A 20,111-nucleotide genomic window follows, 5' to 3' on the forward strand; every position below is an offset into this window, starting at 1 on the left:
TATAACAATACATACTGTATCATCAGGTACCCTGTGTAGTACTCTCTATCATCAGGTCCCCTGTGTAGTACTCTCTATAACAATACATACTGTATCATCAGGTACCCTGTGTAGTACTCTCTATAACAATACATACTGTATCATCAGGTCCCCTGTGTAGTACTCTCTATAACAATACATACTGTATCATCATACCCTGTGTAGTATCATAACAATACATACTGTATCATCAGGTACCCTGTGTAGTACTCTCTATAACAATACATACTGTATCATCAGGTACCCTGTGTAGTACTCTCTATAACAATACATACTGTATCATCAGGTCCCCTGTGTAGTACTCTCTATAACAATACATACTGTATCATCAGGTACCCTGTGTAGTACTCTCTATAACAATACATACTATATCATCAGGTACCCTGTGTAGTACTCTCTATAACAATACATACTATACATACTATATCATCAGGTCCCCTGTGTAGTACTCTCTATAACAATACATACTGTATCATCAGGTACCCTGTGTAGTACTCTCTATAACAATACATACTATATCATCAGGTCCCCTGTGTAGTACTCTCTATAACAATACATACTGTATCATCAGGTACCCTGTGTAGTACTCTCTATAACAATACATACTGTATCATCAGGTACCCTGTGTAGTACTCTCTATAACAATACATACTGTATCATCAGGTATAACAATACTATAACAATCATATGTATCATCAGGTACCCTGTGTAGTACTCTCTATAACAATACATACTGTATCATCAGGTACCCTGTGTAGTACTCTCTATAACAATACATACTGTATCATCAGGTACCCTGTGTAGTACTCTCTATAACAATACATACTGTATCATCAGGTACCCTGTGTAGTACTCTCTATAACAATACATACTGTATCATCAGGTACCCTGTGTAGTACTCTCTATAACAATACATACTATATCATCAGGTACCCTGTGTAGTACTCTCTATAACAATACATACTATACATACTATATCATCAGGTCCCCTGTGTAGTACTCTCTATAACAATACATACTGTATCATCAGGTACCCTGTGTAGTACTCTCTATAACAATACATACTATATCATCAGGTCCCCTGTGTAGTACTCTCTATAACAATACATACTGTATCATCAGGTACCCTGTGTAGTACTCTCTATAACAATACATACTGTATCATCAGGTACCCTGTGTAGTACTCTCTATAACAATACATACTGTATCATCAGGTACCCTGTGTAGTACTCTCTATAACAATACATACTGTATCATCAGGTACCCTGTGTAGTACTCTCTATAACAATACATACTGTATCATCAGGTACCCTGTGTAGTACTCTCTATAACAATACATACTGTATCATCAGGTACCCTGTGTAGTACTCTCTATAACAATACATACTGTATCATCAGGTACCCTGTGTAGTACTCTCTATAACAATACATACTGTATCATCAGGTACCCTGTGTAGTACTCTCTATAACAATACATACAATACATACTGTATCATCAGGTACCCTGTGTAGTACTCTCTATAACAATACATACTGTATCATCAGGTCCCCTGTGAACAATATGTTGCTTACAGATTGGTGAGATTATGGCTGTCCTATGGTTGTCCTATGGTTGTCCTATGGTTGTCCTATGGTTGTCCTATGGTTGTTTTGCATACAAACGTCCAACAACTTTCAAAGAATGGTGCAGGATTGGCTTGATCCCGCTTGGCTTTGGAACATTCTCAGTAAAACTATGTTTTCTTGGTATTTCATTACTTTAACAGAACGTTTCTTAAAAGTTCAAACATTGTTACATTTAATGAACAATTTGGCAATGTTCTAGGAATGTTCTCCAAATGGTTTAACGTTTTTAATGTTCAAAAATTGTTTAGAGAACATCAAGAAATAACGTTCTTCTGTGGGAATTTCAGTACATCAGTATAACGTTTCTTACAGGTTTCCTCGTGGATCTATTTAAATCCATGTTTTCAAATTGTTTTGAGAATGTCAAGAAAACGTTCCATGAAAAAACACAGCAAAACTCAGAGAACATTCTAAGAATGTTATTTAAAAACATTCTGTTCTCAGCATCACCAAAACTCGCTCTATACTCTACGTTGTTCTGTGTTCAGGTGTGCTGATCATAATGAGTGCTTGTTTCCTTTGAAATGGGTCTGTTTGACTAAACTAAAATAAACAGCATGCTAGCGCCATCCTGGTGGTGCAGTGGACTAATTTCCCTGGGTAGAGAACACAAGATTACAGGTTTGAATCTCAATGATGCCGTGTCAGAATGTGTTTGCATGAATTTCCACATTTCCTATCTGTGCTTGGAGTTTAAAAAAGTTGAACCCAAAACAGCTGTTATTAAAAGTCTTATTGAAAGCTTTAAGGAAATTAAACCTCCTAGGAAAACATTTAAGAAAGAAGAGTCAAATGTTCTCAGAACCTCCCTGGAACCAGAGTCAAACTGTCTCAGAACCTCCCTGGAATCAGAGTCAAATGTTCTCAGAACCTCCCTGGAATCAGAGTCAAACGTTCTCAGAACCTCCCTGGAATCAGAGTCAAATGTTCTCAGAACCTCCCTGGAACCAGAGTCAAACGTTCTCAGAACCTCCCTGGAATCAGAGTCAAACATTCTCAGAACCACCCTGGAATCAGAGTCAAACGTTCTCAGAACCTCCCTGGAATCAGAGTTAAATGTTCTCAGAACCACCCTGGAATCAGAGTCAAACGTTCTCAGAACCTCCCTGGAACCAGAGTCAAACGTTCTCAGAACCTCCATGGAATCAGAGTCAAAAGTTCTCAGAACCTCCCTGGAACCAGAGTCAAACGTTCTCAGAACCTCCCTGGAATCAGAGTCAAACGTTCTCAGAACCTCCCTGGAATCAGAGTCAAACGTTCTCAGAACCTCCCTGGAACCAGAGTCAAATGTTCTCAGAACCTCCCTGGAATCAGAGTCAAATGTTCTCAGAACCTCCCTGGAACCAGAGTCAAATGTTCTCAGAACCTCCCTGGAACCAGAGTCAAATGTTCTCAGAACCTCCCTGGAATCAGAGTCAAACGTTCTCAGAACCTCCCTGGAATCAGAGTGAAACGTTCTCATAACCTCCCTGGAACCAGAGTCAAACGTTCTCAGAACCTCCCTGGAATCAGAGTCAAACGTTCTCATAACCTCCCTGGAACCAGAGGCAAATGTTCTCAGAACCTCCCTGGAAGCTAAAAGTAAACATTCCCAGAACAGGCTAAATGTTCACTGCTGTTCTCAGAACATACAAAAAACATTCAGTTTTACCGGTTAGGAAACTTATGGCTTCTTTCCCACAACCAATGTGAAACGAAACACATACGTTCCTATAACTTCCAAAGAACCAAATGTTCGAGCTGGGAGGTGTCTGGTCCCTAAAGACCCTACACCTCTCTCCTTACACTCCTCCTCATCCCTCATTCCCTCATTCCCTCTCTCCTTACACTCCCCTCCTTACCCCTCCTCCTCATCCCTTGTTCCCTCTCTCCTTACACTCCTCCTCATCCCTCATTCCCTTGTTCCCTCTCTCCTTACACTCCTCCTCATCCCTCATTCCCTCATTCCCTCTCTCCTTACACTCTCCTCCTTATCCCTCCTCCTCATCCCTCGTTCCCTCTCTCCTTACACTCTCCTCCTTATCCCTCCTCCTCACCCCTCGTTCCCTCTCTCCTTACACTCCTCCTCATCCCTCATTCCCTCATTCCCTCATTCCCTCTCTCCTTACACTCCCCTCCTTACCCCTCCTCCTCACCCCTCGTTCCCTCTCTCCTTACACTCTCCTCCTTACCCCTCCTCCTCACCCCTCGTTCCCTCTCTCCTTACACTCCTCCTCATCCCGCATTCCCTCATTCCCCCTCTCCTTACACTCCCCTCCTCACCCTCGTTCCCTCTCTCCTTACACTCCCCTCCTTACCCCTCCTCCTCATCCCTCGTTCCCTCTCTCCTTACACTCTCCTCCTTATCCCTCCTCCTCACCCCTCGTTACCTCTCTCCTTACACTCTCCTCCTTATCCCTCCTCCTCATCCCTCGTTCCCTCGTTCCCTCTCCCTTACACTCCCCTCCTTATCCCTCGTTCCCTCACCCCTCGTTCCCTCTCTCCTTACACTCCCCTCCTTATCCCTCCTCCTCATCCCTCGTTCCCTCTCTCCTTACACTCTCCTCCTTATCCCTCGTTCCCTCATCCCTCGTTCCCTCGTTCCCTCTCCCTTACACTCCCCTCCTTATCCCTCATCCCTCGTTCCCTCTCTCCTTACACTCCCCTCCTTACCCCTCCCTCCCTCACCCCTCGTTCCCTCTCTCCTTACACTCCCCTCCTTATCCCTCGTTCCCTCATCCCTCGTTCCCTCTCTCCTTACACTCCCCTCCTTATCCCTCGTTCCCTCATCCCTCGTTCCCTCTCTCCTTACACTCCTCCTCATCCCTCATTCCCTCATTCCCTCTCTCCTTACACTCCCCTCCTTATCCCTCGTTCCCTCATTCCCTCTCTCCTTACACTCTCCTCCTTACCCCTCCTCCTCATCCCTCGTTCCCTCTCTCCTTACACTCTCCTCCTTATCCCTCCTCCTCATCCCTCGTTCCCTGTCTCCTTACACTCTCTTCCTTATCCCTCCTCCTCATCCCTCGTTCCCTCTCTCCTTACACTCCCCTCCTTACCCCTCACTCCCTCACCCCTCGTTCCCTCTCTCCTTACACTCCCCTCCTTATCCCTCGTTCCCTCGTTCCCTCTTCCTTACACTCCCCTCCTTATCCCTCGTTCCCTCATCCCTCGTTCCCCCTCCCTTACACTCCGCTCCTTATCCCTCCTCCTCATCCCTCCTTCCCTCGTTCCCTCATTCCCTCTCTCCTTTTCTTCTCCCTGTCCAAGTTGTAAGCTGTCCAGCACTTGTCTGCCAAGCAGCTCTGTGAAGACCAGCCAAACTAAACAGGCAGACGCCCCCCCCCCCCACCCCCACACACAAAAGTAATGATGCACGCGCACGCACACACACAAGTAAGCATGCACGCGCACACACACACACACACACACACACACACACACACACACACACACACACACACACACACACACACACACACACACACACACACACACACACACACACAAAAGTAAGCATTAACGCACACGCACACGCACGAACGCACGCACGCACACAGACACACACACACGCACACAGACAGACACACACACACGCACACAGACAGACTCGAGTAACCGCGGCGACGTGTGCTGTCTTGGCTCAGTGATTGGTTAGACAGAGCCCCGGGGAGGCGGGTCAGCGTGTTAATGAGAGGCTATTGTCTGTTCTTCTCTTAATCAGTGTGTGTGTGTGTGTGTGTGTGTGTGTGTGGGTGTGGGTGTGTAGCCATCTAAAATACCCTTCATTTGATCACTAAAGATCTTGAGCCCGGGCCGGGAACACGACAGAGTTGAAGTAAGACTACCATAATGCTTTCTCGCTGGCAGTAGACCCACATAACATGATAAAGTGGATGCAGATGCCTAGTGAGCAGCACACACACTCACACACAAACACACACACACACACACCCAACACACACACACACACTCTCACACACTCTCACACACTCTCACACACACACACACACACACACACACACACACACACACACACACACACACACACACACACACACACACACACACACACACACACACACACACACACACACACACACACACACACACACACACACACACACACACACACACACACACACAGTAACTGTATGCAGCAGGCCTATATAAACTGCAACATGACTGCCCTGAGTTAGTCTGAGTTAGTCTGAGTTAGCCTGCGTTAGCCTGAGTTAAAGCCTGCGTTAGCCTGAGTTAGCCTGTGTTAGCCTGAGTTAGCCTGTGTTAGCCTGAGTTAAAGCCTGCGTTAGCCTGTGTTAGCCTGTGTTAGCCTGAGTTGAATCAAAGCTCCAAACCAAGCCTTTATGACTCATAGACAGATGGGCCGTGCCACACGGACTGATGCATTCAATTGGTTTCATTAAGTTTAAGACCATTTAAAGGACCATTTGTCATAGATGATGCAGAGGAGAGAGAGAGAGAGAGAGAGAGAGAGAGAGAGAGAGAGAGAGAGAGAGAGAGAGAGAGAGAGAGAGAGAGAGAGAGAGAGAGAGAGAGAGAGAGAGGGAGAGAGAGGAGAGAGGAGAGAGAGAGAGAGAGAGAGAGAGAGAGAGAGAGGGAGAGAGAGAGATGTAGACAGGGAGAGAGAGAGATGTAGACAGGGAGAGAGAGAGATGTAGACAGGGAGAGAGAGAGATGTAGACAGGGAGAGAGAGAGATGTAGACAGGGAGAGAGAGAGATGTAGACAGGGAGAGAGAGGGAGAAAGAGATCTCTCTGTCTCTCTCGCTCTCCTCTCTCTCTCTCAATTCAATTCAATTCAAGGGCTTTATTGGCATGGGAAACATGTGTTAACATTGCCAAAGCAAGTGAGGTAGACAACATACAAAGTGAATATATAAAGTGAAAAACAACAAAAATTAACAGTAAACATTACACATACAGAAGTTTAAAAACAGTACAAATGTCATATTATATATATATATACAATGTACAAATAGTTAAAGGACACAAGATAAAATGAATAAGCATAAATATGGGTTGTATTTACAATGGTGTTTGTTCTTCACTGGTTGCCCTTTTCTCGTGGCAACAGGTCACAAATCTTGCTGCTGTGATGGCACACTGTGGAATTTCACCCAAAAGATATGGGAGTTTTTCAAAATTGGATATGTTTTCGAATTCTTTGTGGATCTGTGTAATCTGGGGGAAATATGTCTCTCTAATATGGTCATACATTGGGCAGGAGGTTAGGAAGTGCAGCTCAGTTTCCACCTCATTTTGTGGGCAGTGAGCACATAGCCTGTCTTCTCTTGACAGCCATGTCTGCCTACGGCGGCCTTTCTCAATAGCAAGGCTATGCCCACTGAGTCTGTACATAGTCAAAGCTTTCCTTAATTTTGTGTCAGTCACAGTGGTCAGGTATTCTGCCGCTGTGTACTCTCTGTGTAGGGCCAAATAGCATTCTAGTTTGCTCTGTTTTTTTGTTAATTCTTTCCAATGTGTTAAGTAATTATCTTTTTGTTTTCTCATGATTTGGTTGGGTCTAATTGTGCTGTTGTCCTGGGGCTCTGTAGGGTGTGTTTGTGAACAGAGCCCCAGGACCAGCTTGCTTAGGGGACTCTTCTCCAGGTTCATCTCTCTGTAGGTGATGGCTTTGTTATGGAAGGTTTGTGAATCGCTTCCTTTTAGGTGGTTGTAGAATTTAACGGCTCTTTTCTGGATTTGGATAATTAGTGGGTATCGGCCTAATTCTGCTCTGCATGCATTATTTGGTGTTTTACGTTGTACACGGAGGATATTTTTGCAGAATTCTGCGTGCAGTCTCAATTTGGTGTTTGTCCCATTTTGTGAAGTCTTGGTTGGTGAGCGGACCCCAGACCTCACAACCATAAAGGGCAATGGGCTCTATGACTGATTCAAGTATTTTTAGCCAAATCCTAATGTGTATGTTGAAATTTATGTTTCTTTTGATGGCATAGAATGACCTTCTTGCCTTGTCTCTCAGATCGTTCACAGCTTTGTGGAAGTTACCTGTGGCGCTGATGTTTAGGCCAAGGTATGTATAGTTTTTTGTGTGCTCTAGGGCAACAGTGTCTAGATGGAATTTGTATTTGTGGTCCTGGTGACTGGAACTTTTTTGGAACACCATTATATTAGTCTTACTGAGATTTACTGTCAGGGCCCAGGTCTGACAGAATCTGCACATAAGATCTAGGTGCTGCTGTAGGCCCTCCTTGGTTGGTGACAGAAGCACCAGATCATCAGCAAACAGCAGACATTTGACTTCGGATTCTAGCAGTGTTATGCAGGTGAATGAGGACCCAAAAGCGACTTGGCGAAAACAGAGTTTTTAATCCAGTAAGAAACTTTACAAAACAAAAAGCATAATACTACTCGTAAAGACGAGAACAGACTGGAGACTTGATCGAGAACTGCAGGTTGCCTCGGGAAGGCACTTGAACCTAGCAGACTCAGACACCTGCTCACCACGCAGCATCTGAGGGAAACACGACACGACAGGGCAAAACATAGACACAGCACGGTGAATTATAGATAAGGATCCGACGGGGCAGGAACGGAAAACAAGGAGAGAAATAGGGACTCTAATCAGGGAAAAGGATCGGGAACAGGTGTGGGAAGACTAAATGATTGATTAGGGGAATAGGAACAGCTGGGAGCAGGAACGGAACGATAGAGAGAAGAGAGAGCGAGAGAGTGAGAGAGGGAGGGGGAGAGAGAGGGATAGAAAGAGGGAAAGAACCTAATAAGACCAGCAGAGGGAAACGAATAGAAGGGGAAGCACAGGGACAAGACATGATAATTAATGACAAAACATGACAGTACCCCCCACTCACCGAGCGCCTCCTGGCGCACTCGAGGAGGAACCCTGGCGGCAACGGAGGAAATCATCAATAAGCGAACGGTCCAGCACGTCCCGAGACGGAACCCAACTCCTCTCCTCAGGACCGTAACCCTCCCAATCCACTAAGTATTGGTGACCCCGTCCCCGAGAACGCATGTCCATGATCTTACGTACCTTGTAAATAGGTGCGCTCTCGACAAGGACGGGAGGGGGAGGGAAGACGAACGGGGGTGCGAAGAAAGGGCTTGACACAGGAGACATGGAAGACAGGATGGACGCGACGAAGATGTCGCGGAAGAAGCAGTCGCACAGCGACAGGATTGACGACCTGGGAGACACGGAACGGACCAATGAACCATGGAGTCAACTTACGAGAAGCTGTCGTAAGAGGAAGGTTGCGAGTGGAAAGCCACACTCTCTGGCCGCAACAATACCTTGGACTCTTAATCCTGCGTTTATTGGCGGCTCTCACAGTCTGTGCCCTGTAGCGGCAAAGTGCAGACCTCACCGTCCTCCAGGTGCGCTCACAACGTTGGACAAACGCTTGAGCGGAGGGAACGCTGGACTCGGCAAGCTGGGATGAGAACAGAGGAGGCTGGTAACCCAGACTACTCTGAAACGGAGATAACCCGGTAGCAGACGAAGGAAGCGAGTTGTGAGCGTATTCTGCCCAGGGGAGCTGTTCTGCCCAAGACGCAGGGTTTCTGAAAGAAAGGCTGCGTAGTATGCGACCAATCGTCTGATTGGCCCTCTCTGCTTGACCGTTAGACTGGGGATGAAACCCGGAAGAGAGACTGACGGACGCACCAATCAAACGACAGAACTCCCTCCAAAACTGTGACGTGAATTGCGGGCCTCTGTCTGAAACGGCGTCTAACGGGAGGCCATGAATTCTGAACACATTCTCGATAATGATTTGTGCCGTCTCCTTAGCGGAAGGAAGTTTAGCGAGGGGAATGAAATGTGCCGCCTTAGAGAACCTATCGACAACCGTAAGAATCACAGTCTTCCCCGCAGACAAAGGCAGACCGGTAATGAAGTCTAGGGCGATGTGAGACCATGGTCGAGAAGGAATGGGGAGCGGTCTGAGACGACCGGCAGGAGGAGAGTTACCCGACTTAGTCTGCGCGCAGTCCGAACAAGCAGCCACGAAACGGCGCGTGTCACGCTCCTGAGTCGGCCACCAAAAGCGCTGGCGAATAGACGCAAGAGTGCCTCGAACACCGGGATGACCAGCTAACTTGGCAGAGTGAGCCCACTGAAGAACAGCCAGACGAGTGGAAACAGGAACGAAAAGGAGGTTACTAGGACAAGCGCGCGGCGACGCAGTGTGCGTGAGTGCTTGCTTAACCTGTCTTTCAATTCCCCAGACTGTCAACCCGACAACACGCCCATAAGGAAGAATCCCCTCGGGATCAGTAGAAGCCACAGAAGAACTAAACAGACGGGATAAGGCATCAGGCTTGGTGTTCTTGCTACCCGGACGGTAAGAAATCACAAACTCGAAACGAGCGAAAAACAACGCCCAACGAGCTTGACGGGCATTAAGTCGTTTGGCAGAACGGATGTACTCAAGGTTCTTATGGTCTGTCCAAACGACAAAAGGAACGGTCGCCCCCTCCAACCACTGTCGCCATTCGCCTAGGGCTAAGCGGATGGCGAGCAGTTCACGGTTACCCACATCATAGTTGCGCTCAGATGGCGACAGGCGATGAGAAAAATAAGCGCAAGGATGAACCTTATCGTCAGACTGGAAGCGCTGGGATAGAATGGCTCCCACGCCTACCTCTGAAGCGTCAACCTCGACAATGAATTGTCTAGTGACGTCAGGAGTAACGAGGATAGGAGCGGACGTAAAACATTCTTTTAGAAGATCAAAAGCTCCCTGGGCGGAACCGGACCACTTAAAACACGTCTTGACAGAAGTAAGAGCTGTGAGAGGGGCAGCAACTTGACCGAAATTACGAATGAAACGCCGATAGAAATTAGCGAAACCTAAAAAGCGCTGCAACTCGACACGTGACCTTGGAACGGGCCAATCACTGACAGCTTGGACCTTAGCGGAATCCATCTGAATGCCTTCAGCGGAAATAACGGAACCGAGAAAAGTAACGGAGGAGACATGAAAAGAGCACTTCTCAGCCTTTACGTAGAGACAATTCTCTAAAAGGCGCTGTAGAACACGTCGAACGTGCTGAACATGAATCTCGAGTGACGGTGAAAAAATCAGGATATCGTCAAGATAGACAAAAACAAAGATGTTCAGCATGTCTCTCAGAACATCATTAACTAATGCCTGAAAAACAGCTGGCGCATTGGCGAGACCAAACGGCAGAACCCGGTACTCAAAATGCCCTAACGGAGTGTTAAACGCCGTTTTCCACTCGTCCCCCTCTCTGATGCGCACGAGATGGTAAGCGTTACGAAGGTCCAACTTAGTAAAGCACCTGGCTCCCTGCAGAATCTCGAAGGCTGATGACATAAGGGGAAGCGGATAACGATTCTTAACCGTTATGTCATTCAGCCCTCGATAATCCACGCAGGGGCGCAGAGTACCGTCCTTCTTCTTAACAAAAAGAACCCCGCCCCGGCCGGAGAGGAAGAAGGCACTATGGTACCGGCGTCAAGAGACACAGATAAATAATCCTCGAGAGCCTTACGTTCGGGAGCCGACAGAGAGTATAGTCTACCCCGAGGAGGAGTGGTCCCCGGAAGGAGATCAATACTACAATCATACGACCGGTGAGGAGGAAGGGAGTTGGCTCGGGACCGACTGAAGACCGTGCGCAGATCATGATATTCCTCCGGCACTCCTGTCAAATCGCCAGGTTCCTCCTGAGAAGTGGGGACAGAAGAAATGGGAGGGATGGCAGACATTAAGCACTTCACATGACAAGATACGTTCCAGGATAGGATAGAATTACAAGACCAATTAATAGAAGGATTATGACATACTAGCCAGGGATGACCCAAAACAACAGGTGTAAAAGGTGAACGAAAAATCAAAAAAGAAATAGTCTCACTGTGGTTACCAGATACTGTGAGAGTTAAAGGTAGTGTCTCAAATCTGATACTGGGAAGATGACTACCATCTAAGGCAAACATGGGCGTAGGCTTGTCTAACTGTCTGAAAGGAATGTTATGTTTCCGAACCCATGCTTCGTCCATGAAACAACCCTCAGCCCCAGAGTCAATCAAGGCACTGCATGTAGCACCCGAACCGGTCCAGCGTAGATGGACCGACATAGTAGTACAGGATCTAGATGAAGAGACCTGAGTAGTAGCGCTCACCAGTAGCCCTCCGCTTACTGATGGGCTCTGGCCTCTTACTGGACATGAATTAACAAAATGTCCATCAAATCCGCAATAGAGGCACAGGCGGTTGGTGATCCTCCGTTCCCTCTCCTTAGTCGAGATGCGAATCCCTCCCAGCTGCATGGGCTCAGTCTCAGAGCCAGAGGAGGGAGATGGTTGCGATGCGGAGCAGGGAAACACCGTTGATGCGAGCTCTCTTCCACGAGCCTGGTGACGAAGATCTACCCGTCATTCTATGCGGATGGCGAGAGCAATCAAAGAGTCCACACTGGAAGGAACCTCCCGAGAGAGAATCTCATCCTTGACCACTGTGTGGAGTCCCTCCAGAAAACGAGCGAGCAGCGCCGGCTCGTTCCAGTCACTAGAGGCAGCAAGAGTACGAAACTCTATAGAGTAATCCGTTATGGATCGATCACCTTGGCATAGGGAAGCCAGGGCCCTAGAAGCCTCCCCACCAAAAACTGAACGGTCAAAAACCCGAATCATCTCCTCTTTAAAGTTCTGGTAATTGTTAGAACAATCAGCCCTTGCCTCCCAGATAGCTGTGCCCCACTCTCGGGCCCGGTCAGTAAGGAGTGAAATGACGTAAGCAACCCGAGCTCTCTCACTAGAGTATGTGTTGGGTTGGAGAGAGAACACAATATCACACTGGGTGAGAAAGGAGCGGCACTCCGTGGGCTGCCCGGAGTAGCAAGGTGGGTTATTAACCCTAGGTTCCGGAGGCTCGGCAGGCCAGGAAGTAACAGGTGGCACGAGACGAAGACTCTGGAACTGTCCAGAGAGGTCGGAAACCTGAGCGGCCAGGTTCTCCACGGCATGGCGAGCAGCAGACAATTCCTGCTCGTGTCTGCCGAGCATGGCTCCTTGGATCTTGACGGCAGTGTTACGAGCCTCTGTAGTCGCTGGGTCCATTCCTTGGTCGGATCCTTCTGTTATGCAGGTGAATGAGGACCCAAAAGCGACTTGGCGAAAACAGAGTTTTTAATCCAGTAAGAAACTTTACAAAACAAAAAGCATAATACTACTCGTAAAGACGAGAACAGACTGGAGACTTGATCGAGAACTGCAGGTTGCCTCGGGAAGGCACTTGAACCTAGCAGACTCAGACACCTGCTCACCACGCAGCATCTGAGGGAAACACGACACGACAGGGCAAAACATAGACACAGCACGGTGAATTATAGATAAGGATCCGACGGGGCAGGAACGGAAAACAAGGAGAGAAATAGGGACTCTAATCAGGGAAAAGGATCGGGAACAGGTGTGGGAAGACTAAATGATTGATTAGGGGAATAGGAACAGCTGGGAGCAGGAACGGAACGATAGAGAGAAGAGAGAGCGAGAGAGTGAGAGAGGGAGGGGGAGAGAGAGGGATAGAAAGAGGGAAAGAACCTAATAAGACCAGCAGAGGGAAACGAATAGAAGGGGAAGCACAGGGACAAGACATGATAATTAATGACAAAACATGACAAGCAGGGGGAGGCCGGGTGCTGCAGACTTTTCTAGTGCCCGCGCCAATTCGTTGATATATATGTTGAAGAGGGTGGGGCTTAAGCTGCATCCCTGTCTAACCCCACGACCCTGTGTGAAGAAATGTGTGTGTTTTTTTGCCAATTTTAACCGCACACTTGTTGTTTGTGTACATGGATTTTATAATGTCGTATGTTTTACCCCCAACACCACTTTCCATCAGTTTGTATAGCAGACCCTCATGCCAGATTGAGTCGAAGGCTTTTTTGAAATCAACAAAGCATGAGAAGACTTTGCCTTTGTTTTGGTTTGTTTGGTTGTCAATTAGGGTGTGCAGGGTGAATACATGGTCTGTTGTACGGTAATTTGGTAAAATGCCAATTTGACATTTGCTCAGTACATTGTTTTCATTGAGGAAATGTACGAGTCTGCTGTTAATAATAATGCAGAGGATTTTCCCAAGGTTACTGTTGACACATATTCCACGGTAGTTATTGGGGTCAAATTTGTCTCCACTTTTGTGGATTGGGGTGATCAGTCCTTGGTTCCAAATATTGGGGAAGATGCCAGAGCTAAGTATGATGTTAAAGAGTTTTAGTATAGCCAATTGGAATTTGTTGTCTGTATATTTGATCATTTCATTGAGGATACCATCGACATCACAGGCCTTTTTGGGTTGAAGGGTTTTTATTTTGTCCTGTAACTCATTCAATGTAATTGGAGAATCCAGTGGGTTCTGGTAGTCTTTAATAGTTGATTCTAAGATCTGTATTTGATCATGTATATGTTTTTGCTCTTTGTTCTTTGTTATAGAACCAAAAAGATTGGAGAAGTGGTTTACCCATACATCTCCATTTTGGATAGATAATTCTTCGTGTTGTTGTTTGTTTAGTGTTTTCCAATTTTCCCAGAAGTGGTTAGAGTCTATGGATTCTTCAATTACATTGAGCTGATTTCTGACATGCTGTTCCTTCTTTTTCCGTAGTGTATTTCTGTATTGTTTTAGTGATTCACCATAGTGAAGGTGTAGACTCAGGTTTTCCGGGTCTCTATGTTTTTGGTTGGACAGGTTTCTCAATTTCTTTCTTAGATTTTTGCATTCTTCATCAAACCATTTGTCATTATTGTTAATTTTCTTCGGTTTTCTATTTGAGATTTTTAGGTTTAGGTTTCACTCTCTCTCTCTCTCTCTCTCTCTCTCTCTCTCTCTCTCTCTCTCTCTCTCTCTCTCTCTCTGTCTCTCTCTGTCTCTCTCTCTCTCTCTCTGTCTCTCTGTCTCTCTGTCTCTCTCTGTCTCTGTCTCTGTCTCTCTCTCTCTCTCTCTCTCTCTCTCTCTCTCTCTCTCTCTCTCTCTCTCTCTCTCTCTCTCTCTCTGTCTCTGTCTCTGTCTCTCTCTCTCTCTCTCCCTCTCTCTCTCTGTCTCTCTCTCTCTCTGTCTCTGTCTCTGTCTCTCTCTCTGTCTCTCTCTCTCTGTCTCTGTCTCTCTGTCTCTGTCTCTGTCTCTCTCTCTGTCTCTGTCTCCTCTCTCTCTGTCTCTCTGTCTCTCTCTCTGTCTCTGTCTCTCTCTCTCTCTCTCTCTCTGTCTCTGTCTCTCTCTCTGTCTCTCCCTCTCTCTCTCTGTCTCTCTCTCTCTCTCTCTCTCTCTCTCTCTCTCTCTCTCTCTCTGTCTCTGTCTCTGTCTCTGTCTCTGTCTCTGTCTCTGTCTCTCTGTCTCTCCCTCTCTCTCTCTCTCTCTCTCTCTCTCTCTCTCTCTCTCTCTCTCTCTCTCTCTCTCTCTCTCTCTCTCTCTCCCTGTCTACATATCCCTCTCTACCTTTCTCCATCTATCCTTCTCTCTCCTCTCTTTCCTTATCATATCCCACCCTTTGTCTCTCTGACCCCACTGCTCATTCCCCCTTTATCCTGTCCTCCCATCACTCAGTTGTACTTTCCCCATGGCTGCTTCCCTACCCCCCACCCCCCTACCCCCTACCCCCACCCCCCACCACCCTACCCCCCCCTCCCACCCCCCACCCCCTCCCACCCCCTACCCCTCCCACGCCCCTACCCCCCCCTATCCCTCCTGTGTGTTAAGGCCATTGAGATGATGTTTTTAGATGCTGCCATACCAGAAATGCAAAAATCAGATACGTGTCAATCAACGTATGCTGCTTATATACCTTGATTATTTCTATGATATTATATCGGTGATCCATGAAATGTTGATGATGATTCCCACAGTCATGCATTTCTTTCATGTTAGTCATTTAGCAGACGCCTCTTATTAAAATTGGAAATAGGAACCAACCACTTACTCTGTCTCTCTCTGTCTCTCTCTGTCTCTCTGTCTCTCTGTCTCTCTGTCTGTCTCTCTGTCTCTCTGTCTCTCTGTCTGTCTCTCTGTCTCTCTGACTCTCTGTCTCTCTCTCTCTCTCTCTCTCTCTCTCTCTCTCTCTCTCTCTCTCTCTGTCTCTCTGTCTCTGTCTCTGTCTCTGTCTCTCTGTCTCTCTGTCTGTCTCTCTGTCTCTGTCTCTGTGTCTCTGTCTCTGTCTCTGTCTCTCTCTCTCTCTCTCTCTCTCTCTCTCTCTCTCTCTCTCTCTCTCTCTCTCTCTCTCTCTCTCTCTCTCTCTCTCTCTCTCTCTCTCTCTCTCTCTCTCTCTCTCTCTCTCTCTCTCTCTCTCTCTCTCTCTCTCTCTCTCTCTCTCTCTCTCTCTCTCTCTCTCTCTCTCTCTCCCTCTCAGGTAAAGATGAGCCATCCAGCTACATCTGCACCTCCTGTAAACAGACCTTCACCAGCGCCTGGTTCCTGCTCCAGCATGCCCAACACACACATGGCATCAGAATCTACCTGGACACCCACCCCTCCAACTACACCCTCACCCCTCGCATGGCCCTCCCCCCTCCCATGGGTGGGGGAGACTCCCTGCCCCGTTCTCCCTTACCAACGTTTCTAGGGGACACCTCCAACCCCTTTCACCTCCTCCGGATGGCGGCTCCACTACTCAGGGAGTATCACCGACCCCACCACCACCACCACTCCCATCCACCTCCGGCGTATCTTGACACCCGGCTCCCCGCCACCCCACCCTTTGTCAGCCCCCCGGCCCCCAGGCATCCCCTTGAACGCCTGGGTCCAGAGGAGATGGGGTCCCTGTTTTCCCAGCACCCCAGTGCCTTTGAGAGGGTGATGCGTCTAACCCCAATGGATCCTCCTTCCATGGACTTTTCCAGAAGGCTCAGAGAGCTGGCGGTTGGCAACAATACTAACAACGGAGGCCCTACACCCCCTCTCTCGCCCACCCGGGTGCCCCCCATGCACCGCCTGCTGAGTCCAACCCTCTTCCAGCCAGGCTCCAAGCACCCACCGTTCCTCACCTACCCCCCACAGCCCCCCACGCCTCAGGGAGACCCATCCACTACTCCCCAGGGCCAGAACCAAGCCCAGGTATGTGCAGTGTGTCCTGGGATATATGCTATATATAAGTGAAGCGTTGAATGTATTGTAATGGGTTATATGTATTCCAGAAATTCCTGTGATGTTGCAAAGACATTTTCTCTATGGGACAATAAAGAATTCGTTCATTCATTCATCCATTCATTCATTCAGGTCCAGGCCCAAGCCAAGTCCAAGTCCTGTGAGTTCTGTGGGAAGACCTTCAAGTTCCAGAGCAACCTGATAGTCCACAGACGGAGTCACACAGGAGAGAGGCCCTACAAGTGTCATCTGTGTGCCCATGCCTGTTCTCAAGCCTCCAAACTGAAGAGACACATGAAGACACACATACACAAGTCAGGCTCCATGGGTAACTCCCCTGAACAGGGGAACAGAGGAGAGGGAGGAGATGGGGAGGGGAAGAGCAGAGAGGGGGAGGGGAAAATGGGGATGGACAACGAGGAGGAGGAAGAGGAGGAGGAAGAGGAAGAAGAGGAGGATGAAATGGAGGATGAGGAGGAGATGAGGAACGGCCTAAGTAGGCCTGAGTCTAACCTGACCATGGACTCAGAGTTCCACAGGAACATGGAAAACGGTTCGAGGCCTTCCCCAGACGAGAAGCCTCACGGTGGGGATAGAGTGATGGAGAACGGAGGGGTGGGTATCATGCACCCATATAACCACCTGGACAATCACCTGAGACTGGCCCCTTCCAAGCGGACCATGAGTCTGGACAGGGAGAGGCATCCTAATGGACAGTCGGGAGAAGGAGGAGATGCTGGGAGGGGGGAGATGGAGAGAGAGAGGGACAGAGAGCGAGCGATGGACAGAGCGATGGACAGAGAGAGAGAAAGTGGAAGAGAGGAGAGGCCCTTGATGAACGGAAGGATTAGTGGGTCAGAAGACTCCTTCACTGGACTGTTCCACCGCCGGCCCACCCCCATCACCTGCCCCAACCCCTCCAACAAGAGAATCAAGGTAAGAACCCCCTTTTAGCTATGCCTTTAACCAGGGATTTTATTCTTGTTTTAGATGACCTGTTGTGTTTTTGTTTTCTTATATTTGTCTTTTACACTAAGCTGTTTTTCCAATACCATAAGTCATACTTTTAGACTGCTGAAACAAGTACATCATTTTTCATTAGGAAAATGTACCTTATCTAGTTGTATTGTTTTACTGGGTTAGATGTTTAAAATTCAGTATAGATAAACTTGAATTTCAATCTATTTGATGTGAAGGTGGAGAAGGAGTTGGAGCTCCCTCCAGCGCCGACCCTCATCTCCCCAGAGAACATGTACTCCCAGCTCCTGGCGGGTTACGCCGCTTCACGCCACTTCATCAGAGAACCTTTCCTCCACGGCTTCAGCGACGCCCGCCAGTCCCCCTTCGCCACCTCCTCAGAGCACTCCTCCTCCGAGACGGGGTCTCTCCGCTTCTCCACCCCTCCTGGGGAGTTCCTGGAGGGCAGCTCCACCCCTCACCTCCTGCGGGGTCCCGGGCCGGGTCGACCACCTAGTAAGGAGAGCCGACGGAGCGACACCTGCGAGTACTGTGGGAAGATATTCAAGAACTGCAGCAACCTGACGGTGCACCGGCGCAGCCACACGGGAGAGAGGCCCTACAAGTGTGACCTGTGCAGCTACGCCTGCGCACAGAGCTCCAAGCTAACTCGCCACATGAAGACCCATGGGCAGTTTGGGAAGGAGGTGTACCGCTGTGACATCTGCCACATGCCCTTCAGCGTCTACAGCACCCTGGAGAAACACATGAAGAAGTGGCACGGGGAACACTTGATGGCCAGCGACGTCAAACTGGAGGAGGCTGAGAGAGGCTAGGTTACGCTAGGCTAAAGCTTAAGGCTACAGGCTAGGCTAACACAACAGACTCCTTCTGAATGAACACTTACAGGACTTCTACACGGGGTTTGGCTGGATAATCTTTCTCCTCTTGAATATTTTGGGACAATTTGATGTATGTTATTCTGTTTTTGTCGGTTGTATTTGTCACAGAAACTGCCACCTGAGAAACATAAACAAAGGGAAACATGGAATGGGGGATTGTTCTAGAAATGCTTTGTTTCCCACCAACTATTGATCTATCTGAGGATTTTATAATTTAGGAATCCCTGGAGCTTTTATACTGTGCAATAATGTCTGTATTTATTGGAGTTTTGTAAAGATATTGGGCATGCGCAGTAAAAACAAAACCCATAACTGGAAACAGGTCACACTTGATAAGAAATATGATTTTAATTGTTAACTGACTAAATTAATGCGAAGAGGTCAACTTCTAAAAATTATGATAGCAATGATTTATTTTTAAACTGTCTTATTGTTACCCTTTTAGGTCAACAGCGGACTACAATCCATCTGCCTGTATGTGACATAGAGCACTGAATGTCAATATGACAATAAAATATTAATTATCATTTTAGAATTTTAAAAAAAATCCCAAATGTTGTTGTTTTAAAAATCTGAAGAGGTTACAGACAATTTTATACAAACAAAATGGTATTTTTTAAAATAAATATCAGCACGTGTTATACAATGTCTAGATGCAATTATCATAATGATGTAATCCAGCCGTATGTTCCCAATATGAGCAGGGGATGTAAAATAGCGGTGGCACACATTCCTTAGATGCAGGATTAAATCGCCACAGGATATTTAACATACATCAGCTAATTGACTGTAGTAACTGTGGAAAGGAGAGCAGTTATACAGATATTTAACATACATCAGACTGTAGTAACTGTGGAAAGGAGAGCAGTTATACAGATATTTAACATACATCAGACTGTAGTAACTGTGGAAAGGAGAGCAGTTATACAGATATTTATTTGTGGATGTTTTGAGAGGCCCTTTTTTTACTCTTCAAACATTATCTAAATATTGTTTTTCTTTGATCTATAATACCAGCCCTGTATTTTACATCCAGAATGGCCACTAAAAACCAATCAAAAGACTAGCTGCTTGAGTTGTTTACGTACTGAATAATATAGCTTTTTTTTAAACTCATTTTACCAGATTATTGCAATACAGGTCCTCTCAATAGTGCTTCCTTCCTATGGTCATACTGTTTACATTTGAAAAACATAGTGGCAAGGTCGTTACTCCCTCTTGACACTTGCTGAAGCTTAATCAAAGGCAATTAGTGAAGTTAAACTTTTAAACATTCTACATCGTACAGTACATTCCACTTCTAGAATCCTTCCATTGTTCCGTCTGGGGGATTCTAGAACAGTAATGTTCTGTTTGACCTGGGTGAGTTCTTATCCCCTCAGGATCCAGTAAAACCAGTATCAAAATGTATTTCATATCAATGCATGTGTTTCTCCACTGTGTGCTCTAAGCCACAATCTGCCTGCCTGCTTTCACACTTCACTAACTCAACACTCATGTAT

At 47.1% G+C, this 20,111-nt stretch overlaps 1 protein-coding gene across 3 annotated transcripts in view; it reads left to right on the forward strand.

Annotated features, from left to right (window-relative positions):
- Positions 1 to 19,147, forward strand: part of LOC123995397 (B-cell lymphoma/leukemia 11B-like) — a 78,039-nt gene extending 58,892 nt beyond the window's left edge. For all 3 annotated transcript variants that reach the window (XM_046298972.1, XM_046298973.1, XM_046298974.1), the window contains 3 exons: positions 16,017 to 16,720; positions 16,883 to 17,686; positions 17,947 to 19,147. In XM_046298972.1, coding sequence (XP_046154928.1) covers positions 16,017 to 16,720; positions 16,883 to 17,686; positions 17,947 to 18,543 — 2,105 coding nt within the window. In that variant the 3' untranslated portion in view covers positions 18,544 to 19,147. The remainder of the gene's footprint in view (positions 1 to 16,016; positions 16,721 to 16,882; positions 17,687 to 17,946) is intronic.
- The last annotated feature ends 964 nt before the right edge of the window (positions 19,148 to 20,111 follow it).

This window comes from Oncorhynchus gorbuscha, linkage group LG14 (assembly GCF_021184085.1).
Source record: "Oncorhynchus gorbuscha isolate QuinsamMale2020 ecotype Even-year linkage group LG14, OgorEven_v1.0, whole genome shotgun sequence".
Taxonomy (NCBI): domain Eukaryota; kingdom Metazoa; phylum Chordata; class Actinopteri; order Salmoniformes; family Salmonidae; genus Oncorhynchus; species Oncorhynchus gorbuscha.